Source organism: Fusarium oxysporum, chromosome 7 (assembly GCF_000149955.1).
Source record: "Fusarium oxysporum f. sp. lycopersici 4287 chromosome 7, whole genome shotgun sequence".
In the NCBI taxonomy this organism is placed as follows: domain Eukaryota; kingdom Fungi; phylum Ascomycota; class Sordariomycetes; order Hypocreales; family Nectriaceae; genus Fusarium; species Fusarium oxysporum.
Window position 1 is genome coordinate 1,361,543 of NC_030992.1, and position 24,677 is coordinate 1,386,219.

General features: G+C 49.8%; 7 protein-coding genes across 14 annotated transcripts; 4 read left to right on the top strand and 3 right to left on the bottom strand.

Annotated features, from left to right (window-relative positions):
- Positions 1-4,806: 4,806 nt before the first annotated feature.
- Positions 4,807-8,852, bottom strand: FOXG_05160 (uncharacterized protein). Of its 3 annotated transcripts, XM_018383296.1 has the most exons (3): positions 8,373-8,852; positions 7,063-8,309; positions 5,091-7,008 (listed from the first exon to the last, which is right to left on the bottom strand). In XM_018383296.1, exons 2-3 carry the CDS (start codon positions 7,661-7,663, stop codon positions 5,741-5,743), a joined length of 1,869 nt encoding a protein of 622 aa, XP_018240189.1. In that variant the 5' UTR covers positions 7,664-8,309; positions 8,373-8,852; the 3' UTR covers positions 5,091-5,740. The 3 variants fall into 3 exon arrangements, with proteins under 3 accessions (XP_018240188.1, XP_018240187.1, XP_018240189.1); XM_018383295.1 differs by having other exon boundaries at positions 4,807-7,008; positions 7,063-8,719; XM_018383294.1 differs by having other exon boundaries at positions 4,807-8,309; positions 8,373-8,681.
- On the top strand, positions 8,544-11,471 carry FOXG_05162 (60S ribosomal protein L10-A). 3 transcript variants are annotated; one of them, XM_018383299.1, is made up of 5 exons: positions 8,544-8,935; positions 9,057-10,164; positions 10,263-10,405; positions 10,568-10,952; positions 11,006-11,471. In XM_018383299.1, the coding sequence occupies exons 2-5, from the start codon at positions 10,119-10,121 to the stop codon at positions 11,239-11,241; spliced, it is 810 nt and encodes a 269-aa protein (XP_018240190.1). In that variant the 5' UTR covers positions 8,544-8,935; positions 9,057-10,118; the 3' UTR covers positions 11,242-11,471. The 3 variants fall into 3 exon arrangements, with proteins under 3 accessions (XP_018240190.1, XP_018240191.1, XP_018240192.1); XM_018383300.1 differs by having other exon boundaries at positions 8,869-8,935; positions 8,999-10,164; XM_018383301.1 differs by lacking the exon at positions 8,544-8,935 and having other exon boundaries at positions 8,957-10,164.
- FOXG_05161 (60S ribosomal protein L30) lies at positions 9,008-10,188 on the bottom strand. Of its 2 annotated transcripts, XM_018383297.1 has the most exons (3): positions 9,996-10,188; positions 9,782-9,936; positions 9,039-9,590 (listed from the first exon to the last, which is right to left on the bottom strand). In XM_018383297.1, the coding sequence occupies exons 1-3, from the start codon at positions 10,072-10,074 to the stop codon at positions 9,492-9,494; spliced, it is 333 nt and encodes a 110-aa protein (XP_018240193.1). In that variant the 5' UTR covers positions 10,075-10,188; the 3' UTR covers positions 9,039-9,491. The 2 variants fall into 2 exon arrangements, with proteins under 2 accessions (XP_018240194.1, XP_018240193.1); XM_018383298.1 differs by having other exon boundaries at positions 9,008-9,936; positions 9,996-10,153.
- Positions 11,472-11,659: 188 nt separating the features above from the next.
- On the top strand, positions 11,660-15,361 carry FOXG_05163 (uncharacterized protein). Its single transcript, XM_018383302.1, has one exon. It carries the CDS (start codon positions 13,306-13,308, stop codon positions 15,007-15,009), a length of 1,704 nt encoding a protein of 567 aa, XP_018240195.1. The 5' UTR covers positions 11,660-13,305; the 3' UTR covers positions 15,010-15,361.
- A 1,014-nt stretch (positions 15,362-16,375) lies between these two features.
- On the top strand, positions 16,376-20,413 carry FOXG_05164 (uncharacterized protein). The gene is made up of 2 exons (XM_018383303.1): positions 16,376-16,629; positions 16,747-20,413. Exon 2 carries the CDS (start codon positions 16,978-16,980, stop codon positions 19,792-19,794), a length of 2,817 nt encoding a protein of 938 aa, XP_018240196.1. The 5' UTR covers positions 16,376-16,629; positions 16,747-16,977; the 3' UTR covers positions 19,795-20,413.
- A 244-nt stretch (positions 20,414-20,657) lies between these two features.
- FOXG_18989 (spermidine synthase) lies at positions 20,658-24,461 on the top strand (the record flags this gene model as incomplete). 3 transcript variants are annotated; one of them, XM_018399145.1, is made up of 4 exons in its annotated part: positions 20,658-21,171; positions 21,484-21,519; positions 21,576-22,106; positions 22,437-24,461. In XM_018399145.1, the coding sequence occupies 4 exons, from the start codon at positions 20,760-20,762 to the stop codon at positions 22,712-22,714; spliced, it is 1,257 nt and encodes a 418-aa protein (XP_018240198.1). In that variant the 3' UTR covers positions 22,715-24,461. The 3 variants fall into 3 exon arrangements, with proteins under 3 accessions (XP_018240198.1, XP_018240199.1, XP_018240197.1); XM_018399144.1 differs by having other exon boundaries at positions 20,760-21,171; positions 21,576-22,109; XM_018399146.1 differs by having other exon boundaries at positions 21,576-24,461.
- On the bottom strand, positions 21,455-24,108 carry FOXG_05167 (nitrilase). Its single transcript, XM_018383304.1, has 2 exons — positions 22,419-24,108; positions 21,455-22,362 (listed from the first exon to the last, which is right to left on the bottom strand). Exon 1 carries the CDS (start codon positions 24,020-24,022, stop codon positions 23,012-23,014), a length of 1,011 nt encoding a protein of 336 aa, XP_018240200.1. The 5' UTR covers positions 24,023-24,108; the 3' UTR covers positions 21,455-22,362; positions 22,419-23,011.
- Positions 24,462-24,677: the final 216 nt, after the last annotated feature.

The window sequence follows — 24,677 nt, forward strand, 5'->3', positions numbered from 1 at the left end:
TGTGGGAATGGTGGAGTGAAGGCTAGCGAGCATACCACCGGGACGGGCCTTAGCAGAGACAATGAATTGCAAGCAGATTTCAGAATAGATCTTTGTGGTTGGCTCGTCATTGAAACCAGAATGGGCGTATGGCCGAGATCGAGGGCCGCGAGATTGTCCAGGAGGGGAAAGCCTGCAAAGAGAAGCTAACCCAACCTATTCCGGGACGGCTGCTGGCACCTGTCTGTCGAGTGTATGGCAGACGACACAAGCGGACGGGCGGGATATGGCTGGGCAGACAAAGGGTGAGGGCGGATGCAGGTTGACTAGACAGGTAGGAAGAGTATTGAACTAAACGAGGGCGAAACAGTCGGCATGTACAGGATAGAGAAAACGGTGCGATGACGAGATGTAGTGAAACCGTTTATTGTCGTAAAAGACGTGATGGTGGTGGTGGTGGTGGTGTTGAGGTCGAGAGTAAGTAGTAGTGAGCGAGCGAGCGAGCGAGCAAGTGAGTAAGTACAGTATGATGGTAGTGGTTGGCGGGAGTGACGGTGGGTGTAGGCGAGAAGATGGTGGTGGACGTAGTCTTGGCCGTAATGTGATGGATGTGGATGTGAGAGAAAAGGTGACGCTGGTGTTGTACCCGGCCGTACCTATATCCGCACTCCCGTCAAGTCCTGGTTAAAAATCCGATTACTGACGCAGCCGGGTACGTAGATCAAAGTACCTTTTTTCTTGTCCTTTTTTTTCGCTCACTCAGAGAGTCTTCCGGAAGAGCAGCGCCCCCAAAATAAGAGACATGGGCTGGCTCCCGGGATGGGGCCTGGAAAAGAACCAGAAAGGAATCACGTAGGGGCAAGTTCTGGCTGGGGTAAATCAATTGGATTGGTCAGTTGCAGTTAGCGTTGAAGCATGACACAATCTGTCGGGTCGCCTTGGTACGAAAGCCCTGGAGACACAGAGAGTCAATGTCTTGTTGGGTTGGACGAGTCTAGATTGAAGGGAGGATAGCGCGGGTGTTAAAGCTGACACTGATTTACATCCAACATCAGGCTATGGTTTAGGGCAGAGAATAGAGCAACAGGAAAAGAAAAGACGAAAAAGAAAGCAGACCTCACGAGCTATTCAGAGTTTTCAACCACGATGATGTCGCAATCCTTTGCAGTTCATTGGATCCCGACAAGGATGTCTTTTTCCGCCTCTCCTCGCTGAGTCTGAGTGGGTGTGGTTTGGGGTTGTAAGTGAGTGACGGATTGTGTCGCCTTCGACATTGATATGATGAAAATGTTTGTTTTCTACCACTGTTATATGCACATTGAAGTAATATTACGTCTTTCTGTATCATAATAACTAGTCGCAGGGCTGAACGACTAACGCAGTTGAAGGATACTCAACAAACCTTCCAACGTTGTAGCCCACTCACTGGCTGATGGCTGTTTCTCAGCAACTACTTGGTTATCAGAACTGGTTCCTGAAAGTCAATTATAATTCAAAAAGGTCAACGCCATGATAAATGCTCATGTGACTCGAATAAGGCGATCGATGTTGACAGCTTTCCCTGATAGACATGTTAAGCCTAACAAGCTCAAGCTAGCCAAGACCATTCATCAAGTGATGCTCAACAATGGCGATGATGACGATGGGAATCGGAATAAAGTAGCCACTTTGTAACTCTAATTGTTGCCCCTAGTGAATAGCTTCCTTTGTCTGGGTATCAAATTCACACTGAGCCTCTGTATCTCAGCCCAACAACATCTCAAGCCTCAAAATGCTTCTTCAACCGCAAAGCCCCGTCCCTTTCAAATTCGCACTCGCAATAGCCCCTGCAACCGGTTCCTGGCACCAGGCGCGACACCAAGGATCCAATCGTAAGCAGAGCGGAGAGCCCTTGTTTGGCGGAAGTCATCCCTGTAGCCGGTACCTGATTGCTCCCACACCAAAAATGCCTTCTCTGCCCGCTCTCAGATCGTCGCGAGAGGACTTCCATTTCGCTTCTTTGTGTAGGTAGTGGACTTGGGCGAGTAGCTAACTTATTGCAGTTACAAGGCTCCATTCTCTTCATAGGTCATCAGGTTTGTTACACCGAGACTCAGAGAATAGAAGAGTCTTGCCAATTTCCAATCATCGGTGTTTCTGGTCTGAATCTAAGCTTCGCAACAACGCCGAGTCTCAAGTCTCGGATATTCTCAGACAATGTCACTATCATCAGGGCAACACAGAAGCATCGGCAGGGTCCGCTGATTATAAAGACGAGCAGCAGTGGCTCTCCAGGAGGGACCTGGACCTTACAAAGACGGTCAGAAGTGAAAATTTCAACCTTTCTAGCCCTATTCCTCCACTGCACGATAGTCTGCTCCGTACTGCTGGGTACTATGCGATGCAGTGTTTGTGACACCCCAGTGAGGGCTTGTCTTGTTGACTGCAGCTAGCATAGCTAGAGCTTCCAGAGCCACGTTGACAACGGTTCTTAGTGGGCCAGTGGTGGGATACAATGGGATGCAATGCGTGGTGTTGCCGCACGGCTCATCAGCATGATCATGTGGACACTTCAAGCCTGCATCATCTTCTCTTTTTGACATTCACTCATTCGCATTGGATTGACACGAATCTGAATCTGCCTTGAACATGCCCCAATCTTCAGCCTGCACGTCATGGACTTGGTCCGTCGTAGGACAAGCCCCCAATGACAATAGCCGGTCATCCCCTGACACACTGTCCCAGCAGGCCGTTCTGTTCTGACCGGGGCAAATCCGCTAGCAAAAAGAAAGCCCCATTTGACCAGCCAAACCAGGCGGAAACAACCATCAACGTCCCCCGGAGACCGCAGAACGCTTCTAGAGGCCCTCGTTGTGCTCAAACCTCAGGCACGACGGCAGTCCTAGCCCTAGTACACTGACACTACAATACCTCACCGACTCTTGAATACCAGTTTCAGGTATACTCTGGGTATCGAGGTTCAACCCCCGTGACTGCTCTGACCGCACATTTTGATGATACTGCTTGCCTATCTCGGCTACCCGGGGACCGGAAAGAATTGTCCGGGACTGTCAGATGCTGAAGGTTTGTACTTAGTTGTGGGTGAAAGATCCTGGTTGATGCTTGCGTCGAGGCGGACGGACGGAGTTAACACAGTGATACCGTACATATGTAAATATATGCCGCTGATGCTGTCAGCCATGTTTCCCCAGAAGATGAATATGCAAGATAGATGGCCATCGCCAACGTTGCTACATATTGTCACAAGGCATGTAGGTAGGTACCTATGTGGTTGCACGATGCTAAGTTCCCGTTCTCTGCTAGGGCCGTGTTGCTGGCCTCATCATGACAACAATGCCTCGGCTCTTGTCTTGAAAATGGTCTGAGACTTGTCGATATGGAAGAGACAAAATCATACGTGTTGTTGGGATCTGCTAAATCTGCACTGCAAAGTCTTGTCTCTCTCTGCATTGTTAATCATGCCCCATCAAACTCCTCTTACTCGAACTACCCTGGATCCTGTCGATGAACCTCGGTCTCAGACATGGACCAGCATCATCTGAAAGCCATGCACATAATGCACGCGTCGGCATCCTCTCGTCATGCATAGAGGAGTAATAGTAACTTGGGAGGGGTACCATCCGCTCGCCCTTCCGAGACGCGGATGAAGACCTTGGCTGTCTGTATCTCGGATCTGAGATTCGGCTTCCGTTCACTATAGAGTAGAAGTCTATGCTCAGACCTACGTCAACTACCTCCTGCCTAAAACCAAAATCGAACAAGAAACAGTAGAGGTAAGGTAGGTAAGTATTTAGCCCCTTTCAAGTCACAGCCACTATTCTCAACTCTCCAGCCTCTCACAGTCTGACACGAGTATCGTCCTTCTCCACCAAGGTTGCAAGTGTGCCACATGCTTGAACAGCAGCTCAAGTTCAGGGTAAGACTCAAGCCACAAATTTCAATGTCTGTCAGAACAAGCTCAATTACGGTAGTCAAGATCGATATGGCCAAGCTAGAAGTCACACAGGGAGTGAATGGCATGTGTATTTCCTGCCTAGCTTCCTCTTGGGTATCAAACGAAGAGGGGAATACATACACCTTTCTAATTATCTTATGACGAGTTTCATTAACAATGTCGGCCCAGGGCTTGACCTTGTATGCACTGATATGTTTATAATTTCATTTATCTTAACCCTGTAACTATTTATAAGTAGGAGATCGAGTGTCTCTCTCTCTCTCTCTCTCTCTCTCTCTCTCTTTTACACTCACTGAACTGCCTCGTATCAACACCCCAAAACCTGCCAGAAAGTCTCCAACCCTGGCTTGTGTAACATGAGAGTAGCCAAGTTCATGCAGACAGACAAGACAAGTTTCGAGATGCTACAATAAGAAAAGCGGGATCTCGATTCAGCCTTGATAGGCATCAACTGGTGCTAACCAGTCTCCAAATAGAATGCTTAGCCACCTCAACCGTCTTGGCTTCGATTCCTTCAACGGATTTTGTGAGAATAGAATCAAGATCAGAGTCAGCTGCTAATCTGAACCCTTGTTGGTGGTGGACAAATAACAACCACAAATCATCATCAACATAATGCATCATGATAATCACAGTCACAATCCCGATCGCGCCCTCTGAATCACAAAACAATACGTACCCTCCACATGCGCTATTTCTTGGATTCTTTGTCCTGCTTGTTTTGTATCACCTCCCGTCCTCCCCCCATTCCCAGGGCTGACATGTCATGAACACGGCCTATCGCCTCCTCGGGTTCCTGCGCAGATGATCATCCCGCGTCGCGCCGTCTGAGCTGTCAACGGGATGTTCCTTGTGCCACGGACCACTTGTCCCGTCTTATCACAACCACCCTAAATCCCCTGGGACTACAGTATGTATGCTGTGTTGTCCAGTCGTGGTATATGCGCGCGCTTTCGAATGGCTGCCTTACACATCATGGCTCTTGACTGAAATCGCGCAACTTGTACATGCTTGTACACTTATCTGCTCGGTTAAATAGCATCGTAGAGTTGCCATGGGAAGAACTATCGATTCTGTACAGGATGCATGTAGGGTCTGATAGGAAACGTCATCTCACTAAACTTGACAATTCAGCAGCCCGTCAACTTGCGGTTGGTCAGGTTTGATATGTAGTATTCCATTGCATATGAGGCCAGCGATGGTTAGGAAGAGGGGGAAAAGCTTTGTGACTCAATGACCTTCAAGATCTGATACCGCCTGTAATTTACGGCATCAAATATGACATTCCCATTCAGGCTGTGTCGCTGTATATTCATCCATATCTATAGTACGCCTAGAATGCCAGCCCTAGAAAAGACACAACGCTATTCCACGTTATCCAAGATTAACAAAAAAGCCCCTGGATTCGCGAAACCAATATCGTCAACTATATTCATGATTGTAACCTCGCTATACGAGTGCTTTCCGTAAGTCTATATCTAGAAACATCATGCCTCCATTCTCAGTTCGTCGTCAACAGTCATGTGCTCCCATACTAGCTTGGAATTGTCCATCACCTATCCCAAGCACAAACAGGACAATCCTTAAAACACCACCCATTGCTTGCGAGACGGCGTCGATACAGCCAACGATAATCCATGAACCCAACGCCGCTATATCTAATGACGTAAATCGTACATGACCAGTCATCAGTCCCTAAGGATGCCCTCTGAACATACATATCCAAGCGTCACGTCTCATTAATTCTGTGTCACTGCGTAGCATCTTCTCTCCAGTCTCAGGCCCTTCCTACAGCCCTATCCCGCTCTACTCGGGAATTGGGTTGCCGGACGGTACCTGCTGCTCCTCCTTCTTGGCCCCCCAGGTGAATGGCGAGTACCAGCTGGATCGCTTATTGTCCTTGACAGCCTCCTGGTTCTCCTGGACCAGTCGAAGCGGCCTCGGCTTGCCTCCCGCGAACGACGTTGTGTGCCTATCATTATGGGATCGGGGTGGTGATTGCGAGGGCGGCGTCGACATGGATAACTCTCCAGACTCTCCGCTCAAGCTGGACGTCTCACTCCGCATCCCAGGAAAGTTGCCGGAGGTGGCCACCGAGGCTCCGCTAGGCACCCGGGCGGCCGCGTTAGGGTTGCCCGAGTTGTTCGGCGGGGAGAAGAAGGTTTGGGAATGCCGTGGAGTCCCAAGTGGTGGAGAGACGGGGCCGTCTGGCCCCCGATACATCTGGCTGACCAGGCTGGCAGCCCCAGTATATTGGTCGCTCTGAGGCCGTGGACTCCGTCTTGTACTGGTTGAACGTGATAACCCGATCGGTATACTAGGTGCCTTGTCAGGGTCGGTGTGGTTTGAGCTGGTGGAGGGTTGCATGACGGAGATTGGCCTAGGCCTCGGTTTGGTAGGCCCGACCGCCATGGATTTGGCTCGCTGGAGGATTGTTGCCCCAGGCTGTTGCTTGTCGGCAGGGGCTGGAGGAAGCTCCTTGTTGGTATCTGGGAGGCTTTTCAAATCGCTCGACTGGTCGAGGATGGACTCGAAGTCCTGATGTTGAAGAAGGCGCTCAATAATCTTGTTAATATATAGTGTGAGCGCCTTGTTCTGCTCCTTCATGGACTTCAGCTCGGCCTCAAGACGGCGGTCACCATCGGAGACAGATTCTCCCTCAGTAGCTTCAGACAACTCATCAGCAAGACTAGAACCAGCCGCCTTGCCCTCGAGTGCAGCCAGGGCGTCCTGGTTGGAGTTGCTGCCCATGTAGCTGAAGTCGTTCTGTCCAAAGTCACCCTTGAGTGTACGCTCCTGTAGAAGCAGCTGGTAGCTCTCATTGTCCTCCATAAGTCGAGCGTTCGCCATACGAGCCTCCATGAGAAGTCGTTCTACCTCGTGTAGGCGACCGCCACCCTGGTTCTCTGACTCGACCAGCTTAATCTGAGCCTCAGCGAGTTCCAGTCGTAGAGACTCAATGAGCTTGTCTTTCTGAAGAATGAGTTTTGAGCTATTCCGCGAGTCGCTGCGCTGTATAGAGGATGGAGGTGCGAAGCTGCCGTTTTCGAGCGATGGCGATGAACCGGCAGAATCTGGAAAACCAGTGAGCGGGGAAGATGGCAGAGAGAATGAATATGTGGACATACGTTGTCTCGAAGGGCGACTCTCTTCCGCCGTGTTGTTTCGCTGGGCAAGGCTGTCCTTGAGCCGCTGGATCATGGCCTGCATCTCCTCTTCTCGGCTGGCCATTTCTTCCTTCTCTTTAAGAATCGAACTGCGTTCCGCTTCGTAAATGGACTCCATCTCACGCATCTGACGAGTCATCTCCCTCTTCTCGTTACTCAGAGTCTCAATCTGCTCTTCGTATTCATGTGCTTTCTCCTCCAACTTTGCCGACTCCTTGACCGCCTCATCGAGTTTGGACTGGAGAACCTCGACCTGGCGCTTGTATTGAAGGGAAGACTTCTCTTCATTCTCTAGGCGCTTCTGAAGATCTTCAACGGCAGCAGCAGCTTCGGCTCGAGCGTCTGATTCAGCAGCACTCAGAGTATCCCTTCTGGCAATAGCAGCACGGGCCGACACAGGCGCAGTTGTTCGTAGCGATCGAGTGCGGGTATGGCCATTGCTGGTAGGAGTAGTAGATCGAGAGTTGGAACGTGAGGGAGAAGGACTTGTTGAAGAATTAGATTCGGTATGAGAAACTCGGCCAACACCACCCGCCGGAGGCTTCTTTGTAGCAGCGGACATATTTATTTGTTTTGTTTGGTTGGGCTGTGTTGGGTCGTATGCTTTTAGCGATGTAGCGTAAGAAGAGTGGGCGGTGTCTCAAGGGAGCGAGAGCAACACCAGGTTGTTCGAGGTCGAGTATAGATATTGTACGGCTTAAACCTGCGGTAGTGTCGTGTCTTCTGCTTGCGGCCGATTGTGTTGCACGTTCGCCCGGTGATCTGGAACGTACTCAAGATAATAAACCCAACAAGAAGGGTCGAAGCTGAAATAGGAGTGTGTCTTGTCTGTCCAATACAGTAACGGACAGTCCGTCTGCGCCTCAGAAGGGACGTTGCCAGGTACGGGGTAGGGGCCTGCACTTTAGTGTGTGGCGTCGGCGTCCAGAAGGTCGATATTTCTGGGGCATCCAAGCAGCCAACTGTTGAAACAGGCTACGCCAGGCCAGGAAATACTGTGCTATACTGTATAACTGTATTGATAGTGATGAGTCGAAGAAACGACTCCAGTTTGGGGTTTGTTGCAGAAGAGTGAATACCGTGCAGATGTTGAAGGACGAAGCTGCAAAACTTGCCAGCTAAAGACAAAGGATTCGATGGGTGTTGGCTGACCTGATATGCAGGGACTCACACTCTATTGCCAACAGCCTCCCTCCATTATGGTTTACCTATATGGAGCATTAGGAAGGTTTCGATGTACACAAGTACAGTCATTAATCTTAATTATTTACTCATACTGTAGCAGCCAATCTATATCCGTAACACTGCTGGCGCGGTAGCGTCGTAAGAGGTAACGTGTGGCTGTTGAATGTTATTTTGTCGTGTCAATGAGTGGAACAGCTCCTTATATGGGCCCTTTTATTAATGAATGTCACGGATCTTCCCCAGAAGGTGTTGGGGACATTTGCTTGTGCCTGGAGGTTTTCCCGCAAACAACAGGGCCATACTTGATCCATGCGTACTGTGCATGGCCTCTGGTAAAGTGCCTTTAATGATGCGCCTGGAAAATAGGAAGAATTGTAATGGGAGATTGGCAATTGAGATTTGGATAAACTGCCCGTCAATGTATCACTTGAGTGGCTGAGGAATGAGCAACAGGAAGCAACTCATGAAAGCCGCGTCAGAGCATTTCTTTTAAAATTGATCATGTTATATGTATGCCACGTAGCGGTTGACTCACAGCCAGCTAACCCAAGTTTTCGAAATTCTGATCGCAACACAGGTTAGCGTGGTCACAGCACGTTCAAGGCCTGAACCTTATGGTTTACAATTAAGTCAGTGGCTCTTAAAGTTGGTAAGTCATGCGTTCCAAGTAGTGGGTTGCTCCTCGACAACCCATGCATTCCTACCCTCGCAGGATTAATGCCTCTAGAACAGGGATAATACAAAAGATAACATGTTGACTTAAGAACTAGGAAACCTTGTTCAAGTATGGATAATGAGCAACAAAATGCTATATACAGGTGAAGGGGAATGCTTCCGTATTGCGTGCTTGACACTGGGGTGATTGAGTTCATACATTACATTAGAGCTCTGTTGTCGCAACACTGAACACGGCATTAACAAAACCAATTGCATGACAACCAATGTGACAATCACAGGGACAAGACATATATTGGTGGGGAACAATGTTCATGAGCTTTATTTTTTATTGGCTTGAACTGGTAATCGATACCAAGTCCAACGAAGCCCAAGACGCATAGGTCAAGGGGAGAACTGCCAGCTTTCTTGCATCGCATGTTCTCACTAAGAGTTGTCGCTTTTTCATCACTCAGATTGGTATATCCTCAAATGCCCTGGACCCATTTTACCCCAAACGCCATAAAATGCATTCTCTATCAGCGAGACACTTAAGCCTGCTGGTCGCTGAGAATGTCGGAGTCACCAGCGTCGAGGATGGCCATGGTGGAGCAACGGAAGAGCTTACCGCAGGCGGTACCGAGCTCAATCTGTAGGTGGACATGTAAGCCTATGAACCCTCCAAAGTCGGATGACTTCTTCTCTGGGTAGGCCACAAGAACTCAAGTTCTTGGGACCAAAGAAATGTTGTCAAGCAAGCCAACATTTCCGAGAAGCATCATGTTGCAGTTTCCGGCAACATGACGATATTTGTAAAGAGACCTAGCGATTTGGGACTTACGTTGTTGCCAGAGAAGTGGTGGATGGGGGCCTTGGACAGCATGCTGTAGTACTCGAGCTCAGACTTGCGGAGAGGAGGAGTGTTGCCAGCAATGATGATGAGCTTGGCCTTGCCGGATCGGAGGCTCTTGAGGGTAGACTTGTAGCCGAGAGTGACTGCAAAATCGGTCAGTCAAAAGTTCGTCCTTGATTACTTCTCAGGACTCTGCGCATACCCTTTCCGGACTTCATAACAAGCGCCAACTTGGAGTTGATGCTGTTGGCATCCTTCTTGCTCTTCTTCTGGGGGGCCATTGTGATTGTTGGGCGACGGGTTGGCGGTGACTTGACGTTCGTTGATGGAAGCTGAAAGTGTGAAGAAAAAGTTGCATGGGTTTTTGAAAGGCAAGTGCGTGGAGTGGGCTAACCCCGATACGCTCCTGCCGTTGCAGAGCCCTAAGCCGATATTTACCCGCTGACCTCATCCGCTGACAAATGAGCAGACATTGCGAGAAAGGCTGTTTGGGACATTCTTTGTGTGCTGCTCTGCTTTCTCCTACACCAACACCATCAACCGGATATCCATCAAAACTCCGACAAAATGGCGCGCCGTCCTGCTCGTTGCTACCGGTACTGCAAGAACAAGGTGAGTTTTTCTTTATTCGAATCATCTCCAGAAATATCGTGATTTTGACCTCGCTGCTTCATTTCCGCGACGAAATACCCAGTGCTGCGCTTCTGCGGGGTGGCCTCTCTGATTATGAATCACAAACTTCTGAAGATAATATCATACTGATTCCCCCTCCAGCCGTACCCCAAGTCTCGGTTCAACCGTGGTGTCCCCGACCCCAAGATCCGAATCTTCGATCTTGGCCGAAAGCGCGCCAATGTTGACGACTTCCCTCTCTGCATTCACCTCGTTTCCAACGAGTATGAGCAGCTGAGCTCCGAGGCCCTCGAGGCCGCCCGTATTTGCGCCAACAAGTACCTTGTCAAGAACACCGGTAAGGAGGGTTTCCACCTCCGAGTCCGCGCCCACCCCTTCCACGTTGTCCGTATCAACAAGATGTTGTCTTGTGCCGGTGCCGATAGACTGCAGACCGGTATGCGTGGTGCCTGGGGTAAGCCTAACGGCACTGTCGCCCGTGTCAACATTGGCCAGATTCTCATGAGCGTCCGCACTCGTGATGCTAGTATGTGTAATCCGGTTTGCCACTTTGAAGCCATCTTACTAATCAACTACCAGACCGTGCCATTGCCCTCGAGGCCCTCCGACGATCCCAGTACAAGTTCCCTGGCCGACAAAAGATCATTGTCTCCAAGAACTGGGGCTTCACCCCTCTCCGACGTGAGGAGTACCTCGACAAGAAGGCTGCTGGCCGCGTCAAGGTCGACGGTGCTTATGTCCAGTTCCTTTCCAACCACGGTTCTCTGGAGCGCAACATCCGCCGCTTCCCCGATGCCTTCAAGTCTGAGGCTTAAAGAAATGATGGACAGGATGGAATCTGGGTTTTCTGGCGTCAAAATGGCTTGTCAAATAAGGACCTCTCGAGACTTTACTAGTTGAAAGGTGCCGGTTAGGCAAATTGAAATCTTGCATTCAGAACTCTGTTTCCTCATCGTGCACCGCATCATTAATGATATCACTCAAAGATTTCTGACTTTGACTAGAGTGGTAGGTCTTATCTAAGCACGGGATATGTTTTCTGAGATCTGTAACCCTGTGAAATGTGCCTCTCAATTTCTAAGCCATGCACTGCTTGGCTTATCGTTGTCAGACAATTGCTCATCGATCAGCTCAAGCCTGGCATTCTCATTTTTGGCCTGGTGATTGGCGGGCCATGCTGTCCGCATATCCACTCGTACTCCCTGCCGAACATGGTGGTGTACTCCCGCTCACCTTCGGGGGAAGTTTGATGCAGGAGGAATACTACCATTTCTGGATGCTTATATCTCATTTCAAGATACTTGGGATTGTGCATATAGAAGATTGTACTTGAAGAGTGTTGGAAGAGACATTCAATGTCTTGTTGGGGCAGTTTCGCAATACGGCTACGCTTGGATTCGGACCACATGACTTCACTTGGGTGATTTGTGACGCCATGAAGGTCACAGGTAGCGCACGTCTTTTTTCCTCACTCTGACAGAAGACATCAGGGGTTATCGTTGGACGAGATGGAGCCCCGTTGGTTAGGCCGAGGAAACATGAATCGTAAGGTTGTATGAGGTGAGGATTCCTTTACTCATCGCTCGGGAACCTCTTTGTTCCTTCTTTGTGAAAAACATCCTGTTTCAGTCATAGCGAGATACTTGATAGTCGGTGTCTATTGAATGGCGCTGTTACTTAGGTCGGTTTTAGTAGCATCCATTAACACAGTCAGATGCAGAATGAGATGAGAAAGTGGCTGGCTAAAGCTGGCATTGGACAAATGGAATGGAGGGCCTGGGGGATCATGAAGGCACCTCACCTGCGGTTGTGTCACCTTGGGCGGGACAGCGGGCAGACTAGCTCATAGGTACCTCAGATCTGTCTTTGATGGGGGCAGCAACTTATCACCCTGCATCTGATCTTGGCTGTGGATATGTGCCGGGCCCTTTTTCCTTCTCGAAGAATGTAACGATGGTTTAACCGTACGACTTCTTATTAGGCATATCAACTTACGGCTGCGGTTGAAATATCGGTCAGCACGGCATGAAGTGATAAGCAGGCCCGAAATGCCATCATGTTTGTTCGGGCTTCGTTACAAGATTGCTACGCCTGTCCACGTCAGAAGAGCCAGAGCTAGAATCAGGGTTGTGCGTCTTAATGCGGTCTTGGGTTTGTCTTATCCATCCGCGTCTCGCGACTCATGCGGGTGGACTCTGTTGAGTGGAACGCATAGTTTTAAGACGCCTTAACTCTTAACATATCGATACCTAGCATTATGCAGTGGTACTTTCTACCCGTCTTTCCGGGTACTGTACATGTTTGCTTCTCTCTGTCTTGTTGAGTTAAAAGGCAGCTGAGCTTCACTGGCTATGGCGGATGGATGGACAAGTGAACACGCGAGCGTCTTCCCCCCCATCCGCCGATCAACCCCCGACTACAGCGTCTAGATGACGCCTACGAGCGTAGCATCACTCTAAGGTACGGATACTGGCCTAGCTTCCTTTGGTGCAGTTCGCTTTGCTCTGAGGTGCTTGACTGGCCCCTCCAAAGGTTCCATCTGTAATCCTCCCGCCTCTCTTCTCCCTATCTCTTAGTGATACTACAAACCCTTTCTTTCCCCCAACATCCTTGTTTTTCGAACCTTCTTGTCTTTTACTTCATACCTTCACCTTTTTCACTCCTTGGCCTGCTCGAGGTCGTCAACTGCGAGCGTCCAAGTCATCTATTACTTGCCTTGTTCCACTCTGCCGCATATCGCCTCCGCCAACCCCCCGACATAGGCGGATACAGTTATCTAGGGGGTCCACTTCCATCATCAACACATCTTATCTTGTCCGCCATTTCCTTATCGGCGCGAACCTCGCAGCTTCACGACAATTACAACGAGCGCAACAATCATGGCGTTTCATCAGCCGACTCGACAGTCGGTCCAGCGCGTCGTACGGGCTCCTGTTGATGAGCAAGAGATCCCCCGAAGAGAGGTGCCAATTACCCAAGAACGTGAACCAGAACAGTCGCAGACATGGGTGCTCTTCGCGCCCACTGATGTGACAACAACATCATATCTCACCGAAACGGACCACTCATTGAAAACTCCTGGAAGATCACGAGTGGGAGATCTGGGCAGCTTGAACTCGGCTGCGAAATCGGAGGCTGAGTCACGCCAATCTGCCTCAGCATTTGGTCTTGATGAAGAGGATGATGCCGAGCTAGATAGTCTAGATGGCCACTTGCCAGGCTTTCGCTCAATACCTGCAGTGCAGTATCAGCCACAGGACGAACAGCAGGGATCTGGGCCAGTTTTTCCCGGCCACGATGGTCTGGGCTCCTTCCACCTTGACCAGCCCACCTTGGGGGCCGAAGCACAAGATCACATCTACCAATTCGAACGATTCAATCCCAGACGGCAGTATCAACGGAGAGAGAGTTTTGATCTGCGGCAGCTCGATGTAGAGCATGATCAGGTTCATGAGGCAGAGAAGCGCCAAAGAATCGAAGCTTGGCGACTGGAACACAGTCGAGTACTGCTAGGTGAGATCCAGCGCGAGACAAGGAGGAGACGATTTTCGCAAGCATCTATTCAGAAACGCCCATCCTCCAATGTGCCTTCTGTACCGTCGGCCCTTGCCTATGATGGAGAATCAGACAACATGACATGGCACGATGAGGATGCTATTGGAACATCATCAGATTCAGAAGGGTTCTTTTCTAAAGTCACCAGAAGATTCTTGCGAGATGTAGTTGGAATGGACGAACGATCGATTTCAGTGTTCCTGGGAGAAACGGTACCTGAGGATGATGAAGATCTATCGTCAACACCCCGCGCCTCCCAAACCTTGGCATGGGAGTCGCGACAGTTTGCCTCTAGAGAGGAGTGGCAGTTGGACATGCTGGAGAGGATGTCAAGGGAGCTTGGTTCACTTGTCAGCCATATTTCGCACCATCCTGGTGCATTCTCAACCTATACCCGAGTCCAGCAGATGCCACTTCCCTACGCTGGCCTTCCAATCATCCCAGAGTCAAACTCGTCTCATTCCGCCACAGACAACATTCGACCAACAGAACACGAACACGCGTCATTCCCACAATTCAAACCAACAATTCAAACATCACCACAACCCATCAACATTCATGGCAGATCTGAACCATCGGCCGAAGCAACACAAGCGTCACGACAAGACACTCCTATGAGCAACACTTTCACTCAGGAGGAATGGGAGAAGGATCTTGATATGAAACTGGTGTTCAGATATCTACGCTCTCGTTTCATGCCACGAAGCAGCAATCCTGCCCCATCAACACCAGCTCATCTGGCTACGTCGAATAGTCAAGACACAGCCGCAAAGCTGGCGCGCGTCCGTCAACACCACCCGCTGGTTTCACGCATGCGACCTCCCGCCGAACGCCGAACGTTCAAAGCTATAACGCCCGGAAGTCCAGTGGCAATTCGGCATCCGAGTAGTTGCGCGAGTCAGAGCACCAGACGATCCGCCCGCCGTAGTAGTGTCTCATCTCGACATTACTGGGATATAGGTGGATCTCTGGGTACAGGCTCTGTAATCGCGTCTAATGGTCCGATGGGTAGCTGGGGCGAAGTGTGATGATAATTATGATATATGTGAAGATGAAAGTGTGACAGATGTTGACGCATGAGCTACGACGGGCGCATTATAATGGTCGCATCAGGAGTATTATGAGCATTTGCCCAGTTGCAGGTTAACTACTTGATGTAAGTTTTAAACGATGGGAATCACCGCTATTGAAAATTATTCAAATATGTTGGTTGGAGTTTTTCTGGGACATGATAGAGTTTTATTTTTATGATTTTACGGACTTGTCCTTGGGTAGGTCCCCCAATACTCACTTCAAACAAAGAAACTATTCCTTCATTCTCTACAGATAAATTGCTGTCGATCGTCCTAATGCTAATTCACTGTGATTTTATTTCCTTTGTCACTAAATGTTCTGGTGTTGCACAGCCAGCCATTATCCGAGGCGAAGGGCCCAGTTATCGCCTCAGTGAATGAGTCGAGATCAGAACACAATGGGACATGACAATCACGTCAATCTTGGAAAGAAAAAGTAACATCAGGAGAGGCTGAGAGCCAATTGCATTTTCAGCCTCGTGTAACATTTGCCTCAATGAGCCATCTCTAATTCTTTGCACGGGTTGTATTATTCTTGGTGAACAAAGCTCCAGCCTGTACCTGAGTCCAGAGGGGTTCTTTGTAAGTGGTGTAAGTCCTGAACTGCGTATCATTCACACGTGGTAACGGGCCTAGGATGGTTCTTCAATCAAAAGTTCTGACAATTATGACTCCTTCTCTTCAAGACATACTAGATCTTGATGCCTTATTACTGAGTTCCTCCTTTCAAGAGAACATTGTCCAACCGTTCATTTGACTCAACTTAGACCAACGGGGAGAAGAGGGAGGCGCCGTTCGCTCCCGTAGCAAGGCGGGACTCGTCGAGTGCGGAAGCACCCTATTGGTTAGAAAATCCCTATCTCGAAGCGCTTCCTTGTGCTTTTGTACCTTTTAGTGAGCGTGCACTGGCGTGAGCACTTAATTAGGCGGGGTAGAAAGAGAGGCAGCTCTGAAAGTGACTTGGCGAGGAGCGCGCTCTGAGACAAGTGGTGCCGCTTTAACAAGTTTCGCGTCTCCCTTGCATTTTAACGAAGAAGACGTTAGAGACAGATATGAAGCTTCGTGTTCTTCAACGGTTGACGTTGTTAAAACCTAAAAGGGGATCTTGCCGGCAAAGATGAATTAATTCTCTTACTATGAAACTTGAAATCATTATTTTGCTCATAATTTGAGCGATTGAGTTGTCCTGGATGTACTGTATTTCTGCTATATTTTCCACCTGTAAAGGCAGCTATGATGACTTGCCTTTTATGGCAATAGTGCATCAACAGGATTCGCGCGTGTGTCCACTGTCGAGGCGTGTCTTGCTGTGGGGGAATATGATTCCCCATCCCCGTCCCCGTGAACCACTCGAAAAGCAGTCGCCTTGTTCGCCCTGTTCCCTCCTCCATAGGCAGGCAGACATTCCGAGTCCCCTCCATCTTGTGCCTCGTGCTCTTGCGACTTTCCTTCTCGCCCGCTCTTCTCCCGTTCGCCTGCGATTTCTCGTCGTCTCCTGAGCTTCCATAGTATAAATTGCGCCGTTCCCTCCATCAGCGCTCGCTCGTTTGCCTTCCCTTCTCTGTTCGCGCTTTGGTCAGTCTCATCCATGCCTTGGAATTCTGTTCCATTTCCTCGCCCGGGTTTTATGGATTGCGCCTGGATATTTTTCAACCTCGACGACCTGGACAGCTTTTCTAATTGATCTTATAGTGCGATGAACTGAAATTAGGCGGCCGTTTTGCCTGCGACCCTGTCCAGTTGGGCCTGGTTGCGGCCCTTGACACATCATCACGGCTGTCATCGACCAATTGCCATACCATATATATATCTCTTATATAGCGTTCCCTCCCAGACTTGGACCTCAATCCTCGAAGGCTCCCGAGCCTATCTACCCATTCGCTTTCGATCCCGACCTCGCGACATGAGCGCGTGTAGCTTCCAATGGCAACGACCCCGTTCGACCCGTCTCACTTCACCCCAAATGCCTTCGATATATACACAGATGCTGTCGCGATCAAGGCGCCGACTCCCAGCTTGCCAGGAGGAGCTTGCGGTTTCGTGGACCTAAATCCTGGTGCCAATGGAGCCCGATGTGGATGCCGGAGGTTCTGGAGTCGTTGTCCAACTGGCAATCTTGTACCGGACCAATCCCAATGGTGTATGTGCAATCACCACGCCTGCTATCATGAGGAGGGATCTCGTGATGTCCAGCAGCCCGAGGTGGGTATACCAGGCCAAGAGAACGAAAGACCCAGGACCGGAAGAGAACCATTAAGCCCCGTAGTGGACATTGCCATCAAGACGCCCCCTGTGATACCCGGAATGGATTTCTCGAGTTTTAATGCAGGAGCCTTTTCTTTCATCCAAAGGACACCAGACCAGAGATTGTCGGACCAGAGAATATCCGCGGATACCGGTCAATTTTCAAGGATTCCTGCCAGCCAAAACCTCGGTGCTTCTGCCTCAATCCCGGATACCTTGAGCTGGGGTGGCCTTCTTCGGTCACAGTCTTGCCCTTCTGCTATTCCACCAATACCGGCCCAGTGTTTGATTGCCTCTCAAACCGCATCGACAACCTCATCCGCCCAAGCCAAATATCTCCGGCCGTTTGCAGGAAAGGGACTTCACACACTTAATGGACTTACAGCAGAGAAACCTCCTTCTCCAACTCAGGCCAATACCCAGGATGTTCCACCAACTTCTGTGCCTCAGAACCAGGCGCCACCAGCCGACTCTTTTACGTGGACTTCCCAGGACTACAAACCACCCGACACTCCCCGCGCAAGCACACCAACCCAGTCCGAACACCGAGCTACAGCTTTCAATGCAGCTGTTTCGCGTCGCGCTTTCAAGAACCTATCTGATATTGTCAGCGGCCACGACCAGCGTTTAGATCGGCTGGAGACGGTCTCATTCACAGCAGCGGGACATGAGGAATGCCACGAAAAGCATGATCACGCCGACATTCGCATGACTGATTTAGAAAGTCGCGTTGAGGAAGTGGAAAAACTTGTTAATGATAACAAGAGCCTTCTTAACGACAGCAATAGCGTTACGTCTCGCCGTGGCGATGACGCCAGTGTGATATCGGTATCGACCAGCACTACGAGTCGGCCAACCCACTCACAGGAGCTTTGGAGTCAGGTCCAATCTCTACAAGCACAGGTGGTGCAATTACAGTCGCTGATGCCATCCCCGAATCATCCATTTGAGATCGAGGTGGTCTTTCTGCCTTTCCCCCTCAAAAAGGTATGGCAGGAGGCACAGCAGTTCAAGAACGAGCCACAAATCTCCAACGATGACTGGACGCAATTACCCATGACGCACAGCACTGCAACTCTACGGTCTGAGATGTCGCTTTACCCTGACTGGATGGTCTCAGATCAAGATACGAAATGGCTTCTACCTAAAGCTTGCGCAGACAAAGGCGTTATTGATCGACGATTGCGCAGCCGTGGTCTAATTAAGACGATATCTGTCAAGGGCTCGGACGCTCGTAGCGTTACCATGGCTATGAACGCAGCCTTCGGTCACCTCTTTCGCGAGATGAACATTTTCTCTCGTCCACAAGCGACAGATCCTCGCTCATCTTCTTTTTTGGGACTTCAATCCACTTGGGTCCCCCTTCGCAAAATCCATAAGGATTCACGATTACGTTTCCTCAGTCCTGCTGAGATGATGACTCCAGCTGTGTGGGATGTTCAGTTCCTGAGCCAAGTCATGATGAGAGCTTCTGAGCCTAGGCTGTTCGTAACTCATCCTGATGCCTACCTTCAGGACTTTCAGGCCTACGAAATGGGCTGGACGTGGCAGATGCTCAGGGAAATGAGTCCGGTCGCCCCTGATCCATCAGCCTCACTAGACGAAGGCAAACCCTATGAAGAGTGCTGGTCCTGGGTTGAGCAGCTTGATGAGCCACCAAGTGCAAGCAACTCCATGAGCGTGCGACATGACAAGGCACCAACCTCTTCATCACCATCACAGACCTTTTATCCAGCTTTGCAGTCAATCAAATCTGCAAGCCCGTCAATGACACGTGCTCAGTCACCGTTGCTCAGCAGACGGGGCTCTCGCCCACCTCACATTAGAACTTCTTCAATGCCCATGTCTGCCCCAATACAAGCCTCGCCTGCGCTCAGCAGACGCCGCGTTGCGTCATACGGACAGAGCCGTCGCTCGTCTCCAGCTCTGCATGCCAACTCCCAGTCGGCAATCATGAAGCGTCGCCGCACAAGATCACCTAGCCATCGTTTCACACCCAGATGGACTGCTTCACCGAGTCCAATGCCTCTTGGAATTCATGATCGTCAACCAGCGCGTGGCACTACTCCCTTTGCCTATGCTACGCCGTACAGCAATGCCCCTCTCCAGGAACGACCTATTCGCGCAGGAAGTGCTGCTCCTGTTCCCGCCCAGGATGGCTTCGACGATGACTCTGACTTTAACATCGAGATTTATGAGAGCGGATCCGAAGACATGGAAGACGCTGAAAGCGTGAACGACATGGAGATCGTCACACATAACCAAGCTCTCATAGAGCAAGTTTCGCAGGGCTGGCAGCTTCCAGAAGATGAGCCGTGGCCTGGGATCGAGGACCAGCGCGAGGCCTCAGATGGCGAAAACGTTGATCCTCACCAGACTGATCCTGGCAGCAACGTCAGCAGCCAGCCTTCTGAGTATCCCAGTACACAAAATGCGTGGCCAGATAACAACGCGGCTGAGTTTCACATTCACGAAGATGACGATAACAGATCATGAGGTTTTCGAAGTACGTTATATATGATTGCTGCCAAACAACAGGAAGGCAGCCCTATTTTCAACTCTCTGTACACATGTCCATCTCCACCAATGGTTGGCATTTCCATTATCTTGTGTGTTTATAATTATATGCTTGGCGTTTTACAGGAAGGTTCTGGTTTATGAGGCGTTCCTGCAATCAAGGTTGGGGGGTGAATGGCGCTAGAGGGGTAACAAGGGCGTACGATTCTATGGGCTGGATGAGTCAATGCTATTCAGATGAAGTTGGGTGTCCTCTGATTCTGGATATTGGAAGATTGTGCCTTGATAGCGGGAAAAGTTTGTAAATCTGGGAAGGATCTTTTGTATCACGATATCAGCTCACATCCTCCTCTTTGTCTGAGCTTGTTGAAGGATATACCAAACAAGCAATGTATATTGTTCTATTTGAACCCATGGTCCTTATGCTCTGCCTTGTGATGAGAGACGAGAAAGGGAAATGGTTTCAACAGATAAACCCACTCAGTTACCAACTGCGCTCCGAGGTATATTTCAAGTGACCAATGTGATGCGTCTCATAGCTATATATCCCCATTTGAACTGTCAATAAGCCATTTAGCTCAGAATTAAAATCCCCATGGCCCGCTTCGAATATGGATCATGCTGGGGTGAAAGATCAAGTTACCACAAGAGGAAATAATTAGAGAGGTTAAGTCAGCTTTACCTTTGATATTCAACTCTCCAAAGCGTCGTTCCACCACCCCACGTTGTGCTATGGACTGTTTGATCTCTTGTCTTGTCCCACTGACGTGTTAGCGCGGTTAAGCCGAAAATGGCAGCAATTGGGCAGAATAATGAGTTACAAGATTTAACGTTAGCGTTGACCAAGTACAAGAACAGTACAACATGGTTAAACGGCCAATGCGTTATATCATGACTCTATTTCACCCTTTACAGTGAGCCAAAGTTGTCTAGGGTACCCAGCAATGCCTCAGCAACCTTTGAAATTACCGCCTAATAATCGTCCGGGGCCCCAATCGATCGATGCCCAAAAAATGACGGTGCCATCACCAGTTTCTGTTTCTGTGTGGGCGGCGTCAAATTTTTTACCCGCTAAAGCCATGGCTGTGTCTCCACTAATACTTACGACCGGGAGCTCTTGCACTCGCAGGCGCGGACACGGGTACCTGTACAACCGTGTACACCAGTTGCTCCAGAAGCAATGGATGCACCTTTTTAAAAAGTCAAGACTCCCGCCTTTTTCTTCACCTCCACGAAACATCACCACTTCCACCTTCGGCTCGTCGCTTGCATTTACGTCACGTAGAACTTTCTCTTCTTTCTACTCTTCCAACAGCAAAATGTCTTCTGAGGAGATCACCCACCCTACCATCAAGGGTATGTTTTTCTTGCTGTTCATGTCATGTTTTTTTTACTGCCCCACGTTATCCTGCCCCTCTCTCATGATGATCATCATGCACATGTCTGGTCACTCAATTCTTAACGGTTTCTGCGGGAAGATGAAGCCTATGACCTGATGATTGGTTCTCCTAAGAGTTCGAGTTCAAAGTCTTGAGCTTATCGCTACACAATGGCGATGGCCTCGGCTCTTCAATCTACACTTCCCCTCCATACAACAAGATCTTTGCATACACTCCAATTCCCTCAGATTTTTCAATTCTTGTCGGCAAAAGCTAACATTCTCTTCAGATGGCTGGTTCCGAGAGATCTCGGACATGTGGCCCGGTAGGCACATACAATCCTTTCAGATAACGGCTTTCAATTCTTACCCTACCAAATAGGCCATGCCATGACCCTCCGTGTCGAGAAGGTCCTCGTCCACGAGAAGAGCAAGTACCAGGATGTCCTCATCTTCAAGTCCACCGACTTCGGCAACGTTCTGGTCCTCGACAACGTTATCCAGTGCACCGAGCGTGACGAGTTCTCCTACCAGGAGATGATCGCCCACCTCGCCCTCAACTCCCACCCCAACCCCAAGAAGGTTCTTGTCATTGGCGGTGGTGACGGTGGTGTTCTCCGTGAGATCGTCAAGCACGACTGTGTTGAGGAGGCCACCCTCTGCGACATCGACGAGGCTGTTGTCCGCCTCTCCAAGGAGCACCTCCCCTCCATGGCCTGCGGTTTCGACCATCCCAAGTCCAAGACCCACATTGGCGATGGCTTCAAGTTCCTCAACGACTACAAGAACGAGTTCGACGTCATCATCACCGACTCCTCCGATCCCGATGGTCCCGCCGAGGCTCTCTTCCAGAAGAGCTACTTCCAGCTCCTCCACGACGCTCTCCGCGAGGGCGGTGTCATTACTACTCAAGGTTGTATGTTCCCTATTTTCTTGAGGAGAGTAACTGGCGTCCCTAGGAACGGCAGAATCGGGGAACCCTCCCGGATCAAAGTTGATCGCTGTGGCTGGGATCTCCCTCGATGGGTACATTTTGGTGCCGCTTCCCTCCTAGGGGCTCCCAGAAGCTAGTGCTGCTTTCCCAGCTCTGCTTCCGGTAGTCCCGCGATAGCATGCATTTCGTTTGTTGATTAACGTGTACCGCGTTCGTCCGTTCAGTTCTGCTGTTCCTGATCCGCCATGTTATTGTTGTATTGCATAGTAGTTCTTCTGGGACTACACTGACTCGTTAACTTGCTTACAGCCGAGAGCCCCTGGCTTCACCTCCCCCTCATCACCCGCCTCAAGAAGGATTGCCAGGCTATCTTCCCCGTCGCCGAGTACGCCTACACCACCATCCCTACCTACCCCTCCGGTCAGATTGGCTTCATGGTCTGCTCCAAGGACCCCAAGGCCGATGTCAAGACCCCTCTCCGATCCTGGACCAAGGAGGAGGAGGACGCCAAGTGCCGATACTACTCTGCTGAGATTCACAAGGCCAGCTTCGTCCTTCCCAAGTTCGCCCAGAAGGCTCTTGAGTAAGGCCGTGTACCATGTCGAAGATCTTTGAGTAGGATGGCTGGCTACTTTTATGAGTTTACGCAGGATAGGGATCAACGGAGATAAAAAAAATGACCAAGGTGGTCACACATAGATTAACACGGACGCAAAGGTATATATGTGTTCCAAAAAGGAAAAGACTCTGGCGTTTTACTGCAAATTGAGTCATGAAATAAAGGATTTTGGTCCCTCGCTCAATATATCCTACGTCATTGTCCCGTGGTGCATTTCGATCTTAGCTTTTATATGCCGCTCAAAGGGGTAGCAGTCTCGAGACTCTCAAGGCTCCTCAAACTGAATCTTTCCCTCGCTTACATCAGGGTATACATCAAACCTTCGTTGAGTGTTCAATGGGATGTTCTTCCTCGCTTCGGTAATCTTCTCAGGGTCGAGTTCCCAGTCGACAGTGGTCTCCTTCTCGTCTGCTTCAACCTGAACCTGCGCCATTGGGTCGGCGACAAGACTGTGGCCGTAAGCAGGATAGCCCGTTTCAGCGCGTGCGGGACTGCAGAGAGCTACATAGAGCTGGTTATCGGCAGCTCGAGCTCTACCGAGCAATTGCCAGTGAAGAGGGCCGGTTGTGGTGTTGAAAGCACCAGGATAGATAAGGGCAAAGGCACCCTTTCGAGCTGCAATGGTGGCTAGTTCAGGGAAGCGAACGTCGTAGCAGATAGCAACAGCAATCTTGCCGTACTCAGGAAGATCAACAAGTGTCACCTTGTTACCAGGGCTGAGAATATCTGACTCGCGGAATGTGATTTTGCCAGGGATGTCGATATCAAAAAGATGCACCTTGCGATGTGTACCCAACAAGGCACCGTCGGGCCCAAAGATGAGAGTTGTGTTATAATACTTCTTCGTATCCGGGCTGTATTCTGGAATTGACCCACCAACGAGGTAGACTTTGTTATCAGCGGCCATTGCAGAGAGGGCGTGATAAGAGGGCGCAGCATCGTTAGACGGCGGACTAGGTTGTAGAGTCTCTGCATATTGAGGGAAGTGATCTGTTCCATAAGGCGAGTTGAAGCATTCTGGCAGAACAACAATCTTTGCTCCCAAAGAAGCTGCTCGGGCGACGTGTGAGGCTGCACTATCGAGGTTGGCCTTCTTGTCAGAGCCAGAAGCGAGTTGAATGAGAGACAGCTTGACACGCTGCTTAAGAACTGGTTCAGTGATAGACGACATCTTGCGGATGATGGAGGGGTTGCTTCGTTGGAATAGTGAGAGCGGTGATACTGAGGTCGTTAAAGATCGAGATGCAAGCGCGAGTCGGCTAAGGACAGTTCGCATCGTTTAAAAGTAAAACCAGCAAGTTATGAAGATGGCGAAAGATATGGAAATAGTGATGAGGGTTGGTGCCGGCATCGGGGTACGAGTGATGTGATCCAATGGAAGTGGGGGTGGGGTTCATTACCAAATAGTAAAGCTCTCGGTATGACGCGGGGCAAGAGGAGGAGATGCTATTCGTCAAATGCTGTATTAATGAATGAGTTGACCAAGAGACAACCATTGAATAGCCTACAGCTACCACGATAATTTGAGAGATTATTTAGGGGAACCGCAGTGTTATTAAGATAAGGAGATACACATGAGTTACAGAGAACCTCATACGAATCACTCAACAGTTGACGACCCAGGCAAATCGGTTGTATCTCAGGCGCTCTAGGCTTGATGTCGAGTATACGAGTTAAAAAACAGATCGGCACAGCTACAAATGTCATATTTCGAGAGAATTTTATTTCTTAAGGAGTGAGATTAGCTGCCAATTGTTGCTCCTGTAGCAGCACAGCTTCATCCTTCAAACCAAAGATCAGAGTAAATCAAGTCAAGCCTCGAAACGAGTGACACCAGACAAATGACAGCCATAACCAAAATCGCCCCATAGCTAGATTTCCACTCCAATAAAAGCAAATCACATGGTATCTCAAACGATTGAGTGTGCACA